Genomic DNA, 25,049 nt, shown 5'->3' on the forward strand with positions numbered 1-25,049 from the left:
TATCAGCATTCTAGCTATTTTTCTCATTTCTAAATGAAAATAAATACTCCCCCTATATATTGTAGGGACACTAGAACTACCTTGGCAGTTTCAGTACTGAATGCTATCTTGCCAGGTGCTAGCATGCTAATTTAGCATTTTAACATTTAGCCATTTTACTCCTGTCAACTAGCATTTGAGCTATTTTTCTCATATATAAGTGCAAATACAGGTGCTGTACTGAGTGTGATCTTGCCAGCTGCTAGCATGTTAACTGTTAGCATGTTAACATTTAGCTATTGATTCATGTCCTATGAGCATTCTAGCTATTTTTCTCATTTCTAAATGCAAATAAATACTCCCGTACATATTGTAGGGACACTAGAACTACCATGGTACTTTCAGTACTGAATGCTATCTTGCCGGGTGCTAGCATGCTAACTTAGCATTTCAACATTTAGCCATTTTACTCCTGTCAATTAGCATTTGAGCTATTTTTCTCATATTTAAGTGCAAATACAGGTGCTGTACTGAGTGCGATCTTGCCAGCTGCTAGCATGTTGACTGTTAGCATGTTAACATTTAGCTATTTATTTATGTTCTATCAGCATTCTAGCTATTTTTCTCATTTCTAAATGCAAATAAATACTCCCCCTACATACTGTAGGGACACTAGAACTACCATGACACTTTCAGTACCGAATGCTATCTTGCCAGGTGCTAGCATGCTAACTTAGCATTTCAACATTTAGCCATTTTACTCCTGTCAATTAGCATTTGAGCTATTTTTCTCATATTTAAGTGCAAATACAGGTGCTGTACTGAGTACGATCTTGCCAGCTGCTAGCATGTTAACTGTTAGCATGTTAACATTTAGCTATTTATTTATGTTCTATCAGCATTCTAGCTATTTTTCTAATACCTAAATGCAAATAAATACTCCCCCTACATACTGTAGGGAAACTAGAACTACCTTGGCACTTTCAGTACTGAATGCTATCTTGCCAGGTGCTAGCATGCTTAACTTAGCATTTCAACATTTAGCCATTTTACTCATGTCAATTAGCATTTGAGCTATTTTTCCTTATATATAAGTGCAAATACAGGTGCTATACTGAGTGCGATCTTGCCAGCTGCTAGCATGTTAACTGTTAGCATGTTAAACATTTAGCTATTTATTTATGTCATATAAGCATTCTAGCTATTTTTCTCATTTCTAAATGCAAATAAATACGCCCCATACATATTGTAGGGACACTAGAACTACCATGGCACTTTCAGTACTGAATGCTATCTTGCCAGGTGCTAGCATGCTTAATTTAGCATTTCAACATTTAGCCATTTTACTCCTGTCAATTAGCATTTGAGCTATTTTTCTCATATATAAGTGCAAATACAGGTGGTAGCATGCCAACCGTGAGCATGTTAGCTATTTTACTCACCTCCAAATGCAAATACATACGGTAGATGGCATGATGTAGGGACACTGTAGAATTGCCTTAGCTCTTTCGGTACTTGGTGCTATCTTCCCAAGCCCTAGCATGCTAACTGTTTGTATTTTAGCTGTTTTAATTATGTCACAATGCTAGTATATATATATACATGACATGATGTATGGAGACTACATAGGTATAACTATCGAAACTATTCACTATTATACAGCAATTACTCGGACATGGAGAAGAGAGTTACATAAATGGTACATCAAGGAATATTACACGACTATTGTACACACTACGTTATCATATCCTAACGAAGAAATTGTTTGTGTACCTGCAATGGCGTACTCTCAGCAGACATGGACGTGAAGCCCACAATGTCGCTGAAGTAAATGGTGACACTGTCGAAGGCTTCCGCCTGTACTGTCTCCCCTCGCTTTAGCTGCTCTGCTACTGAACTGTGTGGACAGAAAGAAATGAGTTGAAAAGTTTGTAGTCATATAGCCGGTAATTAAGAAGCTGGCAGCACACAGAATATACTGAAAAATCCCTACATTTGAAAACAAAACGGTTCCTCTTAAATGTCTTCATCTGACAAAACCACAGACTGCGAGAGAGGACAATGAATGTGGGGGAAACTGATAGCTGTCTTTTCTTTGAGGCTCATCTCTTGCTGACTGGGTGCCTTTGTAGGAAGGACATTTTTCAGCTGGAACACGGTAGAGCGGGTAAGAAATATGCCATTTCCAAGTGCTCCTAAGTCGACTATCTTGTCTTTTTTTCACCACCATTAATAGTTTGCCTGTCAGCCCTTTCTGTTCCCTTTCATCTGCAGTGAGATCGCACCACAGGGAAAAGTACAAATGTGGTATTAAGAAGGATTTTGGGTCTTTGATTAATACAGGGATTTACCGCAGCACTAGAAAGTACTATATGAAATTTGGACTAAATTTATCTGTGAATTATATAGCATAGCATGTTTTTTACTCACTTTTTGTCTCCTACAAGGTTATTCCTCTCTCTACTACATTCATTCATTTTCTACCGCTTTTCCTCACGAGGAGCTGGAGCCTATCCCAGCTGTCTTTGGGCGAGAGGCGGGGTACACCCTGGACTGGTCGCCAGCCAATCACAGGGCACATATAGACAAACAACCATTCACACTCACATTCATACCTATGGACAATTTGGAGTCGCCAATTAACCTAGCATGTTTTTGGAATGTGGGAAGAAACCGGAGTACCCGGAGAAAACCCACACACGAGGAGAACATGCAAACTCCACACAGAGATGGCCGAGGGTGGAATTGAACCCTGGTCTCCTAGCTGTGCGGTCTGCGCACTAACCACTCGACCATTCAACCATTTCAATTTTTTTGGCAGCAGGAAATTAGTGAATTAACATTCATTCATTCATTCATTTTCTATCGCTTTTTCCTCACGAGGGTCGCGGGGGTGCTGGAGCCTATCCCAGCTGTCTTCGGGCGAGAGGCGGAGTACACCCTGGACTGGTGGCCAGCCAATCACAGGGCACATATAGACAAACAACCATTCACACTCACATTCATACCTATGTATTGGAGTCGTGGAGTCATGTTTTTTTTTGGAATGTGGGAGGAAACCGGAGTACCCGGAGAAAACCCACTCATGCACAGGGAGAACATGCAAACTCCACACAGAGATGGCCGAGGGTGGAATTGAACTCTGGTCTCCTAGCTGCTAACCACTCGACCACCGTGCCGCCCCTCTCTACTACAGTTATTTACAAATGAAACCATGACATCATTATGTCGCCGCCCCCAACCACCAGTCCTGTTTATTTCTTTCCCTAATAGACACGCAGGTTGTCAGGTATTCTGTAAACGTGACCACTCCGGATAGGACATAAAGTACTGCAGTATAAATCCAGTTTTGGTCTGGAAGGGCAAAAATGAGTGTTTTAATTTGTTCTTACTGTGGTAAAATCTGATAGAGGAGATTTTCAGCTTTCCTTTTCTCCTCCAGGTAGGCTTGTGTTCGCTCCTCCACGAGGTTCTCCAGGTTGTTGGCGTACTGCTCCATTCTGGACAGCAGGTTGTTAAGGATACTGGTGCTGCCCTCTCTGCAGGAAACAGCCAAAGAGCAGATTACACAACAGTGTACCATGTTGACCTTTGACTTGCCCAGCTTTAAGCATCACTCATGAATGTTAAATGTATATATTTTTAGACCCTTCTTGGTTATACTTGGTTAAATGTCCCCTTTCACCTCAGCTAACTGCTTTTTTTTTTTTTTTAGCTAATAAGCTTCTGGCAGGATAGCTGACCACTCTTCTTGGCAGAATTGGTAGACTTCATTTAAATGAGTTGGTTTCCTGCTTTGAAGCATAGCTCACTAATGATCTGGGATTGAGGTCAGGGTTTAACGTTAGCCTGCTTTATCCATTCCAAAAGGAATTTTATTTTTCTAATTTGTGTTTGGGATCATCGTCCTGTTGGAACACACAATTATGTCCAAGTTCCAACCGTCTAGCCATCTTTGGAGGTGAATTTGAAGCTTTTGGTTTAGTTTACAGTTTATAGTTGAATGTTGAAAATTTACACACAAATTTCGTGTACATTTTCAGTTTAGCTTACAAATTCAGTGAGGAAATGGTGGCTTTTTCTTTGGCAGGGCCCAATCACGAGCTATAAGTGAACTCATGACGAGCTGGTGTGTGTAAAATCATCACACAGCAACTTAACACTCATAAGGTGTCTAAGAAATACGAGTTTAAAATAAAATACAACTATTTTTACGGCTTCCTGTCATGCATTTTATCCAGCAAAGCATTTCATTGGACATGACCGGTGGGGCGCTGCCCCTGTCCACCAGAGAGAGCCACAGGAGCTCAGAGGAAGGCTCCCCTTGCTCACTCTTCTTCGACATACATGTATACATATTTGTGTATGTAAATCACAGAAAATACCCAACCTCAAATTCAAACTTGTGCACCCAATTCCTGTTTTTAAAACTTGAATTTGAATTGAATCTGCATGTGCAGGCATTATGCAACTCTCAACAGAGGTGAGATGGAGACAAACCACAAAGCTACTTTCATCATCACCCAATCAAGCGTGGAATAATCTTTTAATATCGTTTTAATGTTTACTACATGAACACAAATCATCTAACCTATAACACCTTTGAGACACATTGCTACATGACTGTTTTCATCCTCACTCCTTTTTTTTGAATTACATAATACACGTATTGTGTAATACAGTGTCTGAAGGGATGTCTGCATTCATGTGCTTACGCACACACACACAGTCGATACATAAAGTATATCCAGGCATTAACTCAGATGAAGCAAGTATGTGAGTCATCAGTGGCTTAAAGTATCAATGCCTGGCTTCCTGCCATGTTTCTTGTGTGCCACACATCTTCCGAGCTCCCACTGTTAAGTGTAAAGAACAACACCGTGAAACATGAAACACACAACCATCCTAGTGCTCAGTCACACAGTTTATTTGGTCCTTATTTTTCCTCATCATTCATCTAAACGCGTACAAAAAGCAATTAGGTTTGGATGTTCAAATTAAGTCAATTATTATTAATGTTATTCAAGAACATCTGTGTATTCATCAAAGTTTAATAACTCTTACTAGAATGTAGGGAAAAGGTTCAGGAACGGACCATGACGCGTTACGGTCTTGATCACATTGCATTCAGAGACCATTTTTGCATAAAATGGCATATTGTCACATGCACAAGTCTGTGAGGACCAAGACGCTCCTTAATGACAAGAGCCAATCATGAGCGAAAATTGCAGGCGGTCATTTCTCATAACAGTCTGACTCACGGTGTCATTTTACAAATAACTCTAAACTCATCACACAGCAACTTAACACTCAAAAGGTATACCTAATAAATACACAGAATACCAATACATTTTCCCATAATGCATTGTGTCTGGAGGACAAGTGAAAAACGGTTGATGAAAGGATGCAATGTTGCCTCTGTCCACCAGAGGGAGCCACATAAGCCCAGAGAGAGGCTGACATCATTGCAGCGCCCTGGCAGGCACCAATGGATGCTTTGCTCAGTATTCATTTTATATACCGCTTGCAGTCGATTGCAAGGCGCATATACATACACAACCATTCAATCTGGACTCAGACAATTCATGACTGACATTCATATTTGAACCCTCGACCTCTCGACTGTGAGGCCAATCTGCTAACCATTATGCAACCACATGTCAGTCATACAATCTAGCTAGCATGCACACCGTATAAGAGTGGAGACGGCAGACGGGTAACATGTTTGATACTGTCTTTATACAGCACCTTTATACCGTCTTTTTCTGTGTTCTGAGTGTAAACAATGGGGCAAACGACAAGCTGCACACTTGCTTAAGGGGTCGATATGGCATGAAAACAATAAGAAATTAAGAAATAAAGAACAATTAAACACTAAAAACGCCACGGAAGCTGCCGTAACTAGCTTGCACTCGGGCTGCGCCATCTTGGAACATGACATCTCCGTATCAAATCCAGTATTAAAATTTTGCCACAAATTTTGCTACAATCCCTTTGCATAAAAACGAATCTCACTAAGTTTACCACACAATACATCATTTGAGGAAAACATCAGTTGGCAGATCTAGAGCCAGATAGAACAAATGCAGTAAAAGGCGCAGTTTGGCGGCGATGTCTTGAGTGCTTTCTTGTTTACAAAGCGGTTAAACATACTTGTTGCAGTACAGAGCCAGTAGTATACACAGAGTTACACGTTGAGGGGACAGCCTTTTTCACGGTGAGCGAAGTTTCAACTCTGTACGGGTTAAACAAACCATTTAGCGCTGAAACACCCCTCTTGTTACTGTGCCCTTCAAGCACACGGGTATGCCAAATATAACAGCACATCCATCATGTCATGTCAACAACATACATTTACTTAATGAAAATAACAGGCAAACAGTGCATTAATGCGCCGGCTTGTGTAATGAAGGGGCTTCCTGCACATGTGGAAGAATGGTGCATGACACCGTCAAGAGCATCCTTGAGTGATTCGGAGGTTATCAATCACACAGAGATCTCTAGTCCACGCCACTCTACATGCAACCCTATACATCTTTGGGCTCATCTTGTATTTTGCTTTGCAGGGCAAGCTAAAGGGAGGTCATATTGAGGGGATTGAAATGAAAAAACATCAGGCGAGACTTGATTCATATTGATTTTTCCATATTATTATTTGTTTTGGGGACTGTACTGTAATTAATAAGAAAATGGTGCAAAGGTACTTACTTGTTGAGCTTAGCCATGTAGATTTTGATGTGGCCAAAGTCTGGCCTCTCCGTGGGATCTTCGGCCCAGCAGCCGTCCATCAGAATAGTCAGCTCCTCTGAGTGACATCTGTTGTCTGTCGTCGGTCGAAAGTACGGCTTTTGACCGTTCCTAACCTTCTGCACAATCTCTGCGGTAAAGAGGAAAAGATTTTTAGCACTTGCTACAAGTGTTGTTGATATAGTTATGACTATTCTATTCAAGTAAATTAAAAAAAATACTCTATTTTCCATCTATTTCACTTTATTGGAAATGTTCTATTCATAATATTATACCCATGTCTTCTTCTGTTGCTAGTGTTTAAAATTCTGTAATTTTTGAGCCAGACAGCAAGTGCAAGCTCTTTCAGCCAATTAATGGCACTTATACAATCAGGACTGAGCGTGACCATGAATAAACACCCAGCCGACGTTATGCTGTGGAGGAAACCCCCTAAGGCAGGGGTCTCAAACTCAATTTACTTGGGGGCCACTGGAGCTAGGGTCTGGGCGAGACTGGGCTGCGTCAGGTTTTCCAAAAAAAAAAAAAAAACACATTTATTAAAAACAGAAAAATGAATAAACTTTGCTTTGGTTTCAATTTTCTACAAGAAAAGCTCTGATAAAACATTCCACTGTTCTCAAATATCTTAATTTTTATTTTTCTACACAAAATAAGATGAAAAATAAATAAACAAATCAAGAATAAAGAAAATCAATCAGTCCGTAATAAATAAATAAATATACAGTGAAGAAAATAAGTATTTGAACACCCTGCTATTTTGCTATTTCTCCCACTTAGAAATCATGGAGGGGTCTGAAATTTTCATCGTAGGTGCATGTCCACTGTGAGAGAGATAAACTAAAAAGAAAAATCCAGAAATCACAATGCATGATTTTTTAACAATTTATTTGTGTGATACAGCTGCTAATAAGTATTTGAACACCTGAGAAAATGAATGTTAATATTTGGTACAGTAGCCTTTGTTTGCTATTACAGAGGTCAAACGTTTCCTGTAGTTTTTCACCAGGTTTGCACACACTGCAGGAGGGATCTTGGCCCACTCCTCCACACAGATCTTCTCTAGATCAGTCAGGTTTCTGGGCTGTCGCTGAGAAACACGGAGTTTGAGCTCCCTCCAAAGATTTTCGATTGGGTTCAGGTCTGGAGACTGGCTGGGCCATGCTAGAACCTTGATATGCTTCTTACGGAGCCACTCCTTGGTTTTCCTGGCTGTGTGCTTCGGGTCGTTGTCGTGTTGGAAGACCCAGCCACGACCCATCTTCAATGCTCTGACAGAGGGAAGGAGGTTGTTCCCCAAAATCTCACAATACACGGCCCCAGTCATCCTCTCTTTAATGCAGTGCACTCGTCCTGTCCCATGTGCAGAAAAACACCCCCAAAGCATGATGCTACCACCCCCATGCTTCACAGTAGGGATGGTGTTCTTCGGATTGTACTCTTCATTCTTCTTCCTCCAAACACGCTTATTGGAATTATGACCAAAAAGTTCTATTTTGGTCTCATCTGACCATAAAACTTTCTCCCATGACTCCTCTGTATCATCCAAATGGTCATATGCAAACTTAAGACGGGCCTTGACATGTGCTGGTTTAAGCAGGGGAACCTTTCGTGCCATGCATGATTTCACATCATGACGTCTTAGTGTATTACCTACAGTAACCTTGGAAACGGTGGTCCCAGCTCTTTTCAGGTCATTGACCAAGTCCTGTCGTGTAGTTCTGGGCTGATTCCTCACCTTTCTTAGAATCATTGAGACCCCACGAGGTGATATCTTGCATGGGGCTCCACTCCGATTGAGATTGACCGTCATGTTTAGCTTCTTCCATTTTCTAATGATAGCTCCAACAGTGGACCTTTTTTCACCAAGCTGCTTGGTAATTGCTCCGTAGCCCTTTCCAGCCTTGTGGAGGTGTACAATTTTGTCTCTGGTGTCTTTGGACAGCTCTTTGGTCTTCGCCATGTTACAAGTTAAAGTCTTACTGATTGTATGGGGTGGACAGGTGTCTTTATGCAGCTAACGACTTCAAACAGGTGCATCTGATTCAGGATGATACATGGAGTGCAGGTGGACTTCTAATGGGCAGACTAACAGGTCTTTCAGGGTCAGAATTCTAGATGATACACAGGTGTTCAAATACTTATTTGCAGCTGTATCACACAAATAAATTGTTAAAAAATCATGCATTGTGATTTCTGGATTTTTCTTTTTAGTTTATCTCTCTCACAGTGGACATGCACCTACGATGAAAATTTCAGACCCCTCCATGATTTCTAAGTGGGAGAAATAGCAAAATAGCAGGGTGTTCAAATACTTATTTTCTTCACTGTAATAATAATAAAACGGCAAATAATAAAAACGTAAGAAACCACATATAGTTGGTGGGTAGACAAAATATTTTTTTCAGATTAAAATTAACAAAGCATTATTAGAGCCCTGTAGACAAAACACGACTATAGTCACATTTATACTCTTTTTATTTACAACATATTGCGCAACTGCAGGGTCTTGAGACACATGCTAACTCGCAAACTAGAGAGCTAGCGACCTAAACGGTAGCCTTCAAGTTAATTCCTTTAACCTTAAATAGCCAAAAACTTACCACTTCCACACGGATAGGGAGGACAACTATTAACAGTTATTTAACCTTTAACATGAACATTAATCAAACGTAATAATTTTTTCTGGGTACATGATACCATACAGCATCCATATCAAACTTGCGCGGGCCGCACTAACATTAAACTTTCATATCAAGAAGGGGGCCTCAAACTCGTGTCCTGCGGGCCACAAATGGCCCGCGGGCCGCGTGTTTGAGACCCCTACCCTAAGGGGATGTTAAGGATCCACTGTGAATACTGTAAAGGTTAAACTCCTGTTCTGGAATTGCATTACAGTATTTTATTCTCACTGATACCGTTGAGGTAGCTTTGGTGTTGTTGAAGAAGATGGTTCATGGATGGCAAGGATTTTGTACATCTTTCACGTGTTTACCTGGCAGTAAAGTGAGTGACACAAGTGTTGACTTCCATTGTTAAAACAAAATGGATATATTCCAATTAATGCAGGATTATGTTAACACAGATTTCTCATTTTTGCTCTATCCAAAAAAATGTCAAATCTTTTGTTTGCAACAGATGGACTTCTAATGAAAACCAGATGGCAAAATCCCATTAGTCCAGTTTTCCGACTTGACACTTATTACCAGTCGTTTTTAAAAATCATGTTACCAGTCACCTTTAATACACCTCTTGGCTCTACCCCAGGCTCCACTGCTGAAATGTTGCTCCACTGTGAGCCAGGAGACAGACCTCGACTGGCTGTTCCTGTTCCCTCAAAACTAAAAGGTGGTCGAGCTTTTGCGGTCAGGGCCCCCTCAGCTCTGGAATGCCTTGCCTGAGGTTCTGAAAATCACCTCTCAAAATATCTTAACACGTTCAAGCTGTACTTAAACCAACATTGTTTGGCTCTTTTCCACACTGAAGTACGGTGGCCTAAAGAATCAAAAAGGGTCAACAGGGTCTGATGGGAGATGCCCATGCTACAGGTCCGCAGGTTCGGGGGTGCAATTATTCAACTTGCTCCCGGCGCTGGCAGCCCACGCTTTGCAACTCCTCTGCACGACTGTGGAGCTCATTGCTGCTGGGGTTGGTGCAAATGCACACAACTTGCACAGACAACATTTCTCCATATGCACTGATTTTGTTGCTGTAATTGCATATATCTGCAAAGTACCACTTTGCCTTAGGCCAAAGACAGCAGATCCACATTTTTCCTGAATGTAATTGAGCCCCCCACAAAAATATCTACTTTGACGCTTACACAGACCAACAGGAGGGCATTAAAGCAAACGCGTGCCTCATTCATGGTGCAGTGAACAAGTAACACATGTGGAACCCACAAGACATACTGGGTAACGTCTGGTTGGGTAACATGTGCACAACACAGCATGCCTTGCGGGTTATGCATTAGGAGGAAATTGCATTTTTTTACTTTCTATTTCGAGTCTGTGTGTAACTTGTGTTATTTTTGGTTGCACCGTGAGTGAGTGAGTGAGGTAGGCGTTTGGGATAAGCTCCAGCTGATTTGTGATTTGTGAGCAGGGGTGTAAATATCAAAGCTGATTCACTGCATATCAAGAACACCTCCTCAAACATGTTGAAGTTTGCCTCTGAGTACTTTCAGTGCAACTCAAGCTTTACCAATGTGGAACCCACAAGACATACTGGGTAACGTCTGGTTGGGTAACATGTGCACAACACAGCATGCCTTGTGGGTTATGCATTAGCATTTTTTACTTTCTATTGCGAGTCTGTGTGTAACTTGTGTTATTTTTGGTTGCACCGTGAGTGAGCTTTATCAATGTGGGGCAAATGAAATGGGTTTTCCAAATGCTGAGTGTTTAATATGCGGGGAAATACCGTTTTGCCAGACGTAATACTGTAGGAATAATCATAATACGCACTCACACCACCTCAGGAATAACCATTTGTACTACTTTAAATATGACATTTAAAAGATATATTTGCCTTGAACATCTGTCCAACATATGTACTGTTTGTACATGGCTGTAGGCCATCTTTGAAATGTCAGACACAATCCAATGGATGGATGGTGTGTCTGCTCTGTTTAGCTTCCAAAATACAGTATATACTGTACCTTAGCAGATAACCTTTAATCATTAACACATATTAATGCCACTTTACCTTTGGGACTGAGATCCATGCCTTCAACAAAGAAAGGTCCGTTCCTCAAGGCTATTTCCTGCAGGATGATGCCGAAACTGTACACATCACCCTTCTGGGTCCCCTGGGGAGGATGGTGGTCGTATATGAGCAGCTCAGGAGCTGTCCACAGCTTTTCTAAATAAATATCAAAAATGAGGCCACAATATTGCATACATAGCAGTATATCCGCATAAGGTCAACTTACTTGCATAGAGAGCATGGGAGTCATCGTTTTCGCAAGATGAGCGAAAACTGGCTAATCCGTAATCAGTGATTTTCAACACAAATCGACTGTCCACCACGCAATTAGATGACTTCAGATTTCCATGGCAGCCGAAGTAGCTGTTGTGGAGATAGTTCATGCCCTGGTGGAGAGCAGCATTCATTCATGCATCAAGGCACTTTTTCCTATTTCCTCCACACGAGGACACATAAAACCACACACATGGAAACAATAAACTTCGACAAGTGGATGTAAGTTTGGGTTAAAAAAAAAAAGAGACCACAATTCAAGGACACTACAGTCTCAGGGGAATTATTGTGAAATTACTGCTAATAGCTACGGTAGGGGGACTGCCCAGACGGACTTATGTTCGATATTTTGTGGAATAGATGAGTCAGTTTTGTGGAAACATCCCTAAAAACTTCAGCAGTGCCTCCTCTCTGCAGGGCTATTTTATCCGTGGGGACAAATTTAGCTGAAGCGCATCATTATGCATGCAGTTCAATATTGGACCCTACAGGAGTCAGCTCCCTTGGCAAAGAGCCTCCATGTTGTACAGTGGAACCCGTTTATGTCGACAACATGCCCATCAAACCCTGGTCCACCATATTCTTCTTATTACTATCAAACTGTTATGTATGTAATTTTTATGACTATTGAGCCCATTCATCTTTGCAGAATTGTTGTCATTCAGCCACATTGAAGGGTTTTCCAGCATGAAGCCTTTTTAAGGTGCCACAGCATCTCAAAAGGATTCAGGTCTGGACTTTGGCTAGGCCACTCCAAAGTCTTTATTTTGTTTTTCTTCAGACGTTCAAGAGGTGGACTTGCTGGTGTGTCTGATCCTTTTCCAGACTGATATGTAGATCTCAATGAATGTTTTAACAGTTTGTGTTTTAATATAAAAAGTTACATTTGAAAGCTGCATTTTGTGTTCAGTTGTGTTGTCATTGACTAATAAATTACAGTAAAGTCTCGTTATATCGATATTCTCGGGAGTCGGAAAAAATACCGATATAACCGGACTATCCATATATCCGATCCTGCGCCGAACTGCATTAAAAGTGGGCGGATCTTTGATATGGCATGTAATTTTCTCCTTGAGTTCATGGATTGCGTATCTAGCATGAATAGATCTCAATTAATGTCAGTTATATTTTAACAGGGGGTAATCACTTTTCACATAGGGTCATGTAGGTTTGATTTTTTTCCTCCTTTGAATAATAAAAAGTTTCATTTAAAACATGCATTTTGTACTGTATAAGTTACACTTTTTTTCATAGCTTCGCTGGTCCTGCAACTTATAGTCAGGTGTAGCTTTAGTTTTTTGTCCTTGTTAGTGTAAACATTGCTCCCTCCCTCTGGCTATGTCTTTTTCTCTTGTAAATTTAATGTTGTTAAGGAGCAGCGCCATGACACCCCTAAAAAGGCTCACTATGATGATAGTGCAGTTTCAGTTCCAGTTTGGGTTATGTTGGCGTGAGTCAGCCAGACTTAAATGGGTTTCACTGTAGTAGATTAAAAACCATCATTTTTTTTTCACCTACAGTACATCCATGATTAGATTAGATGAAGCTGTAAGAAAATCTTTGCACTGTTCAAAATGATGTTTTGTCTCCCACTCCACAGTGTAATGGGAATATTTGCTGTATTTCACTTCATACCGTCTGTGCAGGCTCACACACATCTGCCTGAAACCATGGCAACAACCTGGGTGGCTTTTGTGTGTCTCTGTGCCTCACAAAGCATTCACTGTAACGTTGAACACGTTTGTTGTTAGCATTCCTGCGAAATTATGAAAAGGTACCTTCACTATGTCGTTGATCAGCGAGTAGCGGAACATCCAATCCAGATTGATGCTCTCGTTTTCCAGAATATCCTGCAAGGCACACAGTCAAAACTAATAAATAACAGAAGGCAGAAAACATTCATTTTCTATTCTATCTTCTTCTCATCGGACAAGACAGCAGCTATTTATTTCAGGTCGGAATCCTTATATTCTTTCATGCACATTCAGCCAATCCCTGCACTTTTTGTGCCCATGACATTTTATCCAATTAGCGCCACTTTACTGCAACTTTGGCTGTTAGAAACCCTGTTTATGACCTTCTAAGTCCATTTTTTTACATTATTAGAGCCTTGGAGACATGAAATAATGCCATTATAGTCACCTTTACACTCCCATTAGCCAAGATTATAGACATAATAGGAGAGAATAAGCCATTTAAGACATAAAAAAAAGACTCATACACATGTCTGTTGCTGTAAATGTGTTCTGGTGGCACGGACAGGAAGTGGCAATAACGGCATAGAAAGTAGGATGTAATTCCTATTGACACTTGTTGATAGAATAGTGAACGTTACCTGCAGACTGCCCCTGGGACAGTACTCAGTTATGATGCATATGTTGGGAGCGTCAATGCAGGCCCCGATGAAGCGGGTCAGATGGTTAAACTGGACATCTCTCATCTGAAAATAACACACAGACACAGGGTTAACGTTCCAAACATCACATCTCACCAAGCCTGTGGAAACAGAGGACACTGGCAGCTCATTTCGATTCAGACTTGTGGGATTACCTGTGCCAGCATTTCATCAAAATGGTGTACTTGCAAGTCGGCTAGTTGGCACAATATCTTTTTCTACGTGTTCCTGCTCAGTTGCACCCAGCCGAAACATGTGCAAGTGCATAAATTGGCCTTGGAGCTTATGAATGAGGCAGTGTGTGCATGGAAAAAAGATGTATTGAGAAGGATGTACAAGCAGTAGCACCGTAGCCAAGAGGGCTGAACTCTGCATGGAAGACACTCAAAATCCAATCTTTAAAGAAAACACCAATGAATAAACTGGTTAAAAAGCAATATCAATTAATTAGATGATTGATTCCGGGACTAAGAAGGTCCCATGGATAGCACGCTGGTGCCTTCAGTCTGACACCCCAGCCAAGCAGCACTAAACAAATATATCTCTGAAGCCGGCAGCTAAAAAAACGGTGTTCTTAATTTCAGCAGCGTACTTTTTTCCCTCAAAGGCCAAGAGTTACAGCAAAACCAAAGACTTGCTCCTGTTTCACAGCCTGGGAGATGTTAGCCTACCCTTTGGCCTACATAATTTCCCCTGCTGAACACTGACTGGTGAAGCGGATTGGGGAGGTGGGGCGGGGGGCTGCTGGGAGACAAGTGGTTAAGTTTCCACCAGTGGTCCTCATTTGGTTGGCTTTTTCATGAGCTGAGGTTTGACGGGCGATCGGGCCTCTGGGAGGTCTGAGAAGCTGCCAGTTCAGACAGCAGCAATTCTCCTATGTGGCCTGCTGAGTGACTGAGAGGCCACGGAGGCTTCCAGGAAGCCTTGACTGATCTTCTCTAACCGGCTGTGACTCGCATGGCAAGCCCAAAAATGCATAGCAGAGACACCCGATTCCGATAAAAGAGCAGATTAGCACTGTGATGAAAAGTCATTTATCAATACCGTTAAACCACAGATTTCAAACGCCACAGTTTTTGTACAATTCGATTTTTGACAAAAATTTGCAACGGTTCTCGTATTTTCAGGTGTCTGAAACAGATTCATCGAATTTACATTATTTCCTAATAATTAATAATTTTCGTCTAACTTTTTTCCAAGGATTTAATATATGTAAATCTCTGCCGTTAAACATATTACCATGACCAAAATGACATGGAAAGTCAATAATTCAATAGCAACAGTCGTTATTTTCATTCATTCATTCATTTTCTACCGCTTTTCCTCACGAGGGTCGCGGGGGGTGCTGGAGCCTATCCCAGCTGTCTTCGGGCGAGAGGCGGGCTACACCCTGGACTGGTCGCCAGCCAATCACAGAGCACATATAGACAAACAACCATTCACACTCACATTCATACCTTTGGACAATTTGGAGCAGCCAATTAACCTAGCATGTTTTTGGAATGTGGGAGGAAACCGGAGTACCCGGAGAAAACCCACGCATGCACGGGGAGAACATGCAAACTCCACACAGAGATGGCAGAGTGTGGAATTGAACCCTGGTCTCCTAGCTGTGAGGTCTGCACGCTACCCACTCGACCGCAGTGTAGCCGCCACTAATTAATGATTGTTTATTTCACTGAGGAACAGATAGAATCCGATATATATATATATATATTTTTTTTTTCATTTTTTTTAAGGGATGTTTCTCTATTGCATCTCACAGTAACTATGGTGCGTTCAAGGAAAAAAAAAACACATAAAAACATGGGTGGAATTGAACCCTGGTCTCCTCGCTGTGAGGTATGCGCACTAACCACTTTACAGCCGTGCAGCCCTCGTTAATTTATTTACCAATTTACCAATTTATTAGTGGTGCTACAGTGTTACAGATTTGGTGCTATGTCCGCTAATGCTCCTAAAAAACATTATAACCCACCTGCGGCCTGCCAGAGAAGAAGAAGATCGAGCAAGAGGTACAGTAAACCTCGGATATATCGGAAATTCGCTCACAACGGACAGATAAAAAAGAACCGATTTTTCTGTAATGCATTTCCAATAAAAATTCATTGCATATATCAGATTTTTTATAACGGATTTCGCCTATTTCGGACAAAATCTCCAGTCCTGTTCCAATTTCCTTCGCATATATCGGATGGCCGCATCGTGGCGCTCCGATTCGCCGAATCGTGACAGGCCGCTATACGACGTAATTTGCAGCGTTGCCTGCACGATTTATATTCACTAGGAGTGGTTTGTCACTGGCTATTGTCTTTCTCCTGGCTCCAGATTTAGGACAAATATAAAAGTGAGTGACGTCAATAATACCAGCACAGCAGTGAATGAGATCTTAACCTCACTATTGGAAATAACGTAGGCCTGACTGGCATAACAGGGCCTAGCTTAATGAACAATTTGTTATGCTCAGAGTCCAATAAAGTTAAATTCTCATTACCTTAAGTCTCTTTTCATTGCCCAGTCCAGGTACATTGGAAACATAGTCAAGGAATTGCCTTTTTATAATGGATAAAATCCCATTTACGCATATACCGGATATAAATCCGATATATGCGTAAAAGGGACATTTTCCGGTATACGCATATAACGGATTTCGCTTGTATCGGACAAAACCAGTGGGAACAATTGAATCCGATATATCCGAGGTTTACTGTATCATTGTTGACAATTTGTTGCTATGTTTAGTAGATAGCTTAGCATACACTAGTGGTACGCAGCTATTTTCACATTTCACACAAACTGAGTATATCTTCAGTATTTATTTATCTGTAATGTCCAGACCGAACTCAAAACTAAAACCAGCTGAAACATTTGTACATGTGAACATGCCTGCAGTAACATTGAAAGAATTGAAACATTGCAGTAACATTGAAATACAAATGAAGCCAGCTCAGGATTAACAGATTTTCAGTTAATGTAGGGTAAAAGTAAACACATTGGTCTGAAAATGGCCACACCTACTTGCTAGCATGTCTGGGAAACATTAGCATCATTGGGTCGGTTGTGTGCAATAAAGAAAGCTTTCACCGAATACCCGTAAATCTCTTTATCGTGAGTTGTTAAGTAACACTAATAAACACTGATACACCCAAATGTGAGCTAAGATAAACAAATCCTGTTGGTAAACAACACTTACGTGTTTTAGCTCCAGTAGAACCTGTCTGGTTAGCTCGATCCTCTTCTTGTTGACATGTTTGATGGCCACCAAGTTGCCCTGCGTTTGACACACATCAGAGGCACAAAGATGAAGCGACTTTCAAGACTAAAATATACAGCTTTATTATATTTGTTTATATTTGTAGCATTTTTTTTATATCAGAAAACGTCCTTGTTAGGAGCTTAGTAGCATGCTAACAAAATGGAACCCAAAACCAACTAAATCATTGTTCCCTAGCTCTGTTACCTGTCTTTAACTAATTCGCTTTGCAGATGACTTCGGGGCGAGAGGTGGCGTACATCATGGACTGGTCGCCAGCCAATCACAGGGCACATATAGACAAACAACCATTCACACTCACATTCATACCTATGTACAATTTGGAGTCGCTAATTAACCTAGCATGTTTTTGGAACGTGTCCCTGAAGAAAACCCATTTGGACACACAGGGAGGAAGTTCAGTTCCAAATGTGAAAATTGTAAATGGTTCATGGTGTTATATTTGTAAATTCATTGTTATTTTCATGAAAAACAACCTTTTTTTTGCCCTTGTACCTTGAAAGATGAGTAAAAATCCTTCAAAATGGCCGCTACTGGAGGGGATGTCCTTCCGTTCATCTTTTCCAATTGTTTTTGCATGTAAAATGACAGTTGCAAAACAATAAAAGTGTTTTACGTTAATATTTTTGAGTACCCAGAATGGATTACAGTCATCCCTTGTTTATCGCGGTTAATTGATTCCAGACCTGACCGTGATAAGTGAATTTATGCTAATTAGGATTCAATATTAATAAATGGAACATTTTTTAAGTCAGTGCATAGAAAACCTGTTTATAACCTTCTAAATATGTTTTTTTACTATTATTATAGTCCTCTAGACATAAATAACACCACAGTCACTATTACATTTGTATTACACAATATACGAGACAAAATCATAGAAAATAATCTGTCCTAGACATAAATAAGACATGCTAGCATTGACAGCATACTGGCTATTGTCTCACCAATGTAACTTTACTGACACCTAGAGGCCAGTCTAGAATACTACTCTACTGTTTACTGCTGTTTGTGGTAAAACAAGGCAGTGAAGCTAAACTAATGCTAGCACTCGGCTAAACGTCAACGCTAGCTAGCTGACATCACGCATGTCATTCCTAGGTAAGTCACAGACAATGTACTACACTTCATATCATTTGAATGCTTTATATTTTAATTTTCTTTAATTTAGCCATTTTTATGCCTCAAAATGCTCAATTTAGGCCATGAGTACATAGCATTTGCTTAAATATGCATATTAGCTTTACTGCCCTGCTGGAAAAACAAGCATAAACCAGCATATGTTTTGTTTTCGTGTTAGCTGGCCTATGCTGGTCTGGAAAACCAGAGTGTGACGTTCCAACCAAATAACAACAAAAATGTATAACGACTATAATTAGATTTGCATTATTTCTTCAGGAAAAAAGTGATTAGGTTAGAGTTTGTTTCAGTTTGAGTCAAAATGGAGTCTGGAATGGATTACAGGCATTAACCAAGATTCCACTTTACAATGAATCCTGAATATTCATATTCAATTCAGCATTCGCCAGTAAAATTCTAGTACTTTTGAAAAAAAATTATGTATAAAAAAATACATATGCAAAAAAAACAAACGCATATCATTTACCATAAATTGGGAAATATTTATAATAAAATGTACATTAAATGAACAGAATAGTTGTATCATCAACTGTAAACTCCAAATTGTCCATAGGTATGAATGTGAGTGTGAATGGTTGTTTGTCTATATGTGCTCTGTGATTGGCTGGCAACCAGTCCAGGGTGTACCCCGCCTCTCGCCCAAAGACAGCTGGGATAGGCTCCAGCACCCCCACGACCCTTGTGAGGATAAGCAGTAGAAAATGAATGAATGAATGAATGGAATAATTTATGATAAAATGAACATTAAATGAACACAATAGTTGTATCATTAACTGGAAACTCCAAATTGTCCATAGGTATGAATGTGAGTGTGAATGGTTGTTTGACTATATGTGCTCTGTGATTGGCTGGCAACCAGTCCATGGTGTACCCCGCCTCTCGCCTGAAGACAGCTGGGATAAACTCCACATACCCCCGCGACCTTCGTGAGGATAAGTGGCATAGAAAATACATTGATGGATTTATAGTGACTCTGATTCCATGTGTTCATGTATCATTTGACATTATCATTCATTAGCAGTACTTTTATACTTTAAAGTGTGTTCAATAAGTGTATAATCACATCAGTCACTTTTACTGTCAAAGTTCAACCAGATAACATCAAAGTCAAGCCAGCATGAGGATTTTAAAGGCGCCAGCCGTGTTTATGGGAGTATTTTGTTCATGGTTGCTGAACGTAACCCCCAGCGAAAAGCAGTAGATTGACTGTTTGCTGCCCGTGAAAATACTTAATTGGTATTCAAGGTTCACCGAGACGCCAGCACTTATACATAACCCACACCATGCAGCTAAACACAAAGACGGCGTTCTCATTACCGAGACACATTTCCTCACACCTCCTTCACCTTAAACAGATAAATTAACATCAGCAACAAGTTGATGGCTGTGTCCAGACGGCGGGGCGGGAGTGTAAAAAGAGACAGTAGAGAGAAAAAGAAAGAAAGAAAAAAGGAAAAATGACGCATTCTGCAGTTCACATTAAAACCAACTACCGAAATGTGCCCACGCACTCGCTGACTCGCTCCCTCTCTCAACTCCAGCTTTCTCAGCGAGCGTGTACATGTGTAGGTGGCAAAGGAGAGAGTTTAAAATGTCAGAACTCACCAAGCCTTACCTTAAAATAGCCCGTTTTTGCAAATAGCTGATATTTTCCATGAGCGGTTATCAGGGAGCCGTAGCTGGAGCCTCTCTGCGAATAAAAGAATGAAAATAAAGTGTGTTAGCCTTGAGTCGATTGGAGCAAAGAGGAATGAATTGTGGCACCTTCAGAGTTTGCTGCAGAATGAAATCATAAAAAAAAGTAAAAAAAAAAAACCTAAAGTGTTTTTGGGTTTTCAAAACATCAGCTCAAGGTCTTGTGTAAATATGTTCTCTGAGAGTGAATCAGTCAATTGTGGAGGCAGTGCGTGCAGACAGCGAGCATCATCGTTTTCGGATTTATTTTTCATGCAAATACTGGTAGCATAGTGCAGTAGATTGGCTGACTCATGCAGACATGAGCGCTTGTTAGCATGACCCAATGTGGCCCTTGCTCACGCATTTACTTGTGACTTTCACCACAAGGAGAATGGGAGATAAGAAAGGATTTTTTTGGTGACATGGATTTGCATGTATTTGTGAAAAAAATGTTTTTGCCAAAGACGAAAATACATTTAGGTGCAGAAAGATTTTGACAAATTTTCTAGATTATAAGTCACTCCAAAGTATGAATTGCGTAAGTTAAAAAAAAAGTAAACTGGACTATATTTATTTTACATTTACCATTATTTACGATCCATTTATCATCACTCAGCTCTTAACATTAAATTCACAAGAGAAGAAGATGCAACCAGCGGGAGGGGTGCAATGTTTACACAAACAAGGAGACAAATAAAGCTACAGAATCTGAATTAAGTAAATTTTTAAACTTTTATTACATGACATGGCAACTGGACGCATCCCGGTGTGTCAGTCATATTTTAACACCAACGGCTTGTGCTGTATTGTGCTTTTTCTGGTGGAGTTTTCACTTCTAAAATGTCGATTTTTTATTATTAAGCCATTTTATTTAGGGGGTGTTGCCGCCCCCACCCAACTCCAACTCTCCCAGTTGAACACTGATTCCTCTTGCTACATCTTCTTATTCTCTGGCAGACCAAGTGCTCGTGAGGTGTGTTCAAACCCAGAGTCACAATGCCATCTACTGTACAGAGTTGTAACAACAAGCTACAGTCGTAGACAGTCCTATTATAATGTGTTTATAAGCGTTCGCAAAAAGGTCTCTTTGCGGTGTGACAAATGTATTCATGGCAAACCTCCACAAATCAATCAATGTGTAGATACAGCCCGGGTTGACATCATACCTTTAGCTGCCGTCAGGTTGCGTTACATTAAATAGTGGTTGCTGTGATTATTTATTGCATTGAAATGTGCCTGACACTCTGAAAGACCTGCCTGTGAGTTTTTGGTGACGTGTGTTTACAGCGTGCCTGACAGCCAATTTACCACTGCGCAGGGTGCGCTTCGCCTGTGCCGAGAATAGACCAAGTCGGAGCTGGCGATCTTTCAGCGCACTTCTGGTGCGTTGTTTTGTTATGAAATTTTGCTGAAAATGTGGACACCTCCACATGGTGCGCCACCACACAGTGGTGCGCTTCGCCTGCACCGAGAATAGATCAAATCGGAGCTGGCGATCTTTCAGCGCCACCACACAGTGGTGCGCTGGACAAAATTACCACTGTGTGGTAATTTACAGTAAAGGCAGCACATGCTCAATGATATATATGTTTTCATATATACAGTATGTCACACTTGACTATATGTCACAAGCCCAGCAAAACTATGAAAAAGTTGGGAAAATATAGTAAACCACAAATTTGCTCATAGAAGTGACGTTTTTGGATTTTAAATTTTGTGTCGATAATGTCATCTTAACCTTTTAGTAATAAGAACAGCAAGGCTAGAGTTTCTCATACTACATTGATTGATTTGTGGAGGTTTGCCATGAATACATTTGTCACACCGCAAATAGATCTTTTTGCCCACGCTTATAAACACATTATAATGGGACTGTCTGCGACTGTAGCTTGTTGTTACAACTCTGTACATTAGATGGAATTGTAACTCTGTGTTTGAACACACCTCATGAGCACCTGATCTGCCAGAGAATAAGAAGATGTAGCAAGAAGAATCAGTGTTCAACTTAGCAACTTTGTCATTATATTTAGCTAGTCTCTATATTAAACCTTTGGAGATTCTGCATTACAAATGACAAATTTGACAATGATGTCATGAACAGGGTTGATTTAAATAGGTTCCACTGTAGCACTTTGGAAAATATAATCTGGAAAAAGCATGCATATTATTGCTGAGACCGAAACCCGCAGAAGATGTATGAGCCTGCAGACAACAAAACTTGATACTTGAGGAACGTGACAAGGTATTAGAAATGTGGAGACGAGGGCCAGGCAAAAAGCTTATTTTATCAATCACCTAATATGTTTCTGCCACTACAAACTCAGCCACCTCCAATAAACCTCTGGGAAAGAAACCAGGAATGTGTAAACAAAAGATCTCGACTCTATCCGGGCTGATACTTTGCTTTCTAGAGCCTAAACCTAAACATCCAATATGTCAAATGAGCATTTTTGGATTCTTGGCATATCTGACTGATAATCAGTCTGGTGCGGAATTAAGATGTTGGACGTTGCATTAAGTCTGATGGAATCTGCCAAAAGAGCAGTATGAGACGTATAAGAACACGTTTGGGTCTGCCAACTTTAATAAGAACCCATGTGGGTGGAACAGTTTTTGACTATCACAACAAATGAAGTGCTTTTGGTTTCTTTAACCTCAACCGAGCTATTTGTATGCTTTTGCCGCCCTGGTCCTTATTGTACTTAAACCACGCAGTAGGAAACCTTCCACCTGTGAGAGGGTGAGGCGGCTGCCGGCTCGTTTGTGGTATTTATTGGGGCTCTCAAACTGGAGGTCCTCCCAGCGAATTCTCCACAGCATTCCAGCCAGCTCTTTCTCCAACTTTAGTTTCCTGCATGAAGAAAAAAAAAAAGAGTCGTAAAACCGTGGAATCACAGGACAATGTCACCTTGAGGGTGTTGCATTTGATGGAACGTGTACAACCGTGTACAAATCTTCTACAGTATGTTTGCTGCCATTTTACTCATAATACGATCAGAATTTACAAATAATACACTTCTAATCTATCTCATCATAATAAAGGCATAAATCAACCATACTGAACGCGATATATTGCCAAGTGCATGTGGCACATCCACCCGACCCAGGGTTCCCATCCGGGAAAAAAAACGACACATCTTCGTGCGGACAACCAACACTCACTGAAACAGCATAGTCAATGTAAACGGAACAACTGAAAATGATGTGTGTTTACAGAAATGCTGCTCTTTAACACAGTAGCAAAACCAGCATTGCAAGAAATGCTGCAAATGTTTGACAGACAATACGAATTAGACTAATTAGACACTCCGCAAACGGCAATTCCGCAATGTTACAAAATAAAGGATGACATATTAAATGAAATACATAAGTATGTGATGCATATTTAGGGATTAAACCTGGACTGTGGATTTAGCATTTAGTTGTTAGCTTCCGTTGCAAATGAATAATGGCAGATGTGATAATGTGATCTGTAATTTAAGTCAAGGTAGCCTATGTTCCATGTAGAGTGGAAGCCATTTAGGTCAACTCGACTACTCCAGGAATTACCGTATTTTCCGGAAAATAAGTCACACTTTTTTTTTAATAGGTTGGCTGTTCCTGCAACTTATACTCCAGAGCGACTTATAAAGCATTGTGTTACACCTATTCAGCTTGTTCTCTATTATTTTATTGTTAGAACTTGCCTTCCAAGAGGACGTAATGTCTGTTTTGGTCAAGTCGTTTGGAAAATAAATTATTCGCAAAAAATGACTTATACTCCAGTGTGACTTATGTATGTTTTTTTCTACCTAATGATGCATTTTTGGACTTGCGCGACTTATACTCCGGAGCGACTTATACTCCAGAAAATACGGTAATTTGAGTGGTTGCAATTCACGCTTAAAAAGGCACAAAGACGAAGAGAAAGCAGATGACTATTTCTATATTATTTTTATTACATAAGAATATATGATGTGTGACCCACCCTATATACCCCATACCCCTATATAACTGATAGGTGAGTAATTTTACTTTATTTAAGATTAATTTAGTTTTAGTATGCAGGGATTTACAGTGGTGTGAAAAAGTGGTGTGTCCCCTTAGTGAGGGGGTTTAAAATTAAATGTTTGAGGTCATCAAACAAATTTCAATATTAACCAATGATAACACAACTGAACATAAAGTGTAGTTTCTAACTTGAACTTTTTATTATTAAGGGAGAAAAAAAATCCAAACCCACGTGCCCCTGTGTGGAAAACCTAATAACTGGTTGAGTTATGAGTCTCTTCAGAGATTCAGAGGTGGACTTGCTGGTCTGTTTTGGATCATTGTCCTGCTGAAGAACCCAAGTTGGTTTCAGCTTGAGGTCCCAAACAGGATTCATGGTTCCATTTATCATTTTAGCAAGTCTTCCAGGTCCTGAAGCAGCAAAACACCCCTGAACCATCACACTACCACCACCATATTTTACTGTTGATATGTTCTGTCCAGAAATGCGGCGTTACATTTACGCCAGATATAATGGGACACACATTCAAAGAGTTCAACTTTTGTCTCATCAGACCACAGAGTATTTTCCCAAAGGTCTTGGGGATCATCAAGACAATCCTTAATGTTCTTTCTGTTCAGTAGTGGTTTTGGTCTTGGAACTCTGCCATGCAGGCTGTTTTTGCCCAGTGTCTTTTTTATGGTGGAGTCATGAACACTGACCTTAACTGAGGCAAGTGAGGCCTGCAGTTCTTTTGATGTTATTGTGGGGTCTTTTGTGACCTCTTGGATGAGTCCTTGCTGTGATCTTGGGGTCATTTTTTGTTGGCCGGACACTTTGGGGAAGGTTCACCGCTGTTCCATGTTTGCACCATTTGTGAATAATGG

The 25,049-nt window shown here is 40.5% G+C and overlaps 1 protein-coding gene across 1 annotated transcript in view; it reads right to left on the reverse strand.

Moving 5' to 3' along the window:
• The window catches only part of npr2 (natriuretic peptide receptor 2), a 75,884-nt gene that overhangs the window by 9,686 nt on the left and 41,149 nt on the right, over positions 1 to 25,049 (reverse strand). Inside the window, exons 8-17 of the mRNA XM_058055829.2 lie at positions 22,923 to 23,043; positions 20,131 to 20,205; positions 17,295 to 17,372; positions 14,042 to 14,146; positions 13,485 to 13,556; positions 11,660 to 11,819; positions 11,434 to 11,589; positions 6,688 to 6,856; positions 3,372 to 3,518; positions 1,753 to 1,876 (exon numbers count right to left, since the gene is read on the reverse strand). Of these exons, the coding sequence (XP_057911812.2) occupies positions 1,753 to 1,876; positions 3,372 to 3,518; positions 6,688 to 6,856; positions 11,434 to 11,589; positions 11,660 to 11,819; positions 13,485 to 13,556; positions 14,042 to 14,146; positions 17,295 to 17,372; positions 20,131 to 20,205; positions 22,923 to 23,043 (1,207 nt within the window). The remainder of the gene's footprint in view (positions 1 to 1,752; positions 1,877 to 3,371; positions 3,519 to 6,687; positions 6,857 to 11,433; positions 11,590 to 11,659; positions 11,820 to 13,484; positions 13,557 to 14,041; positions 14,147 to 17,294; positions 17,373 to 20,130; positions 20,206 to 22,922; positions 23,044 to 25,049) is intronic.

Source organism: Doryrhamphus excisus, linkage group LG10 (genome assembly GCF_037039965.1).
Source record: "Doryrhamphus excisus strain RoL-2023G ecotype Guam linkage group LG10, RoL_Dexc_Guam_v1.1, whole genome shotgun sequence".
Classification (NCBI taxonomy): Eukaryota; Metazoa; Chordata; class Actinopteri; order Syngnathiformes; family Syngnathidae; genus Doryrhamphus; species Doryrhamphus excisus.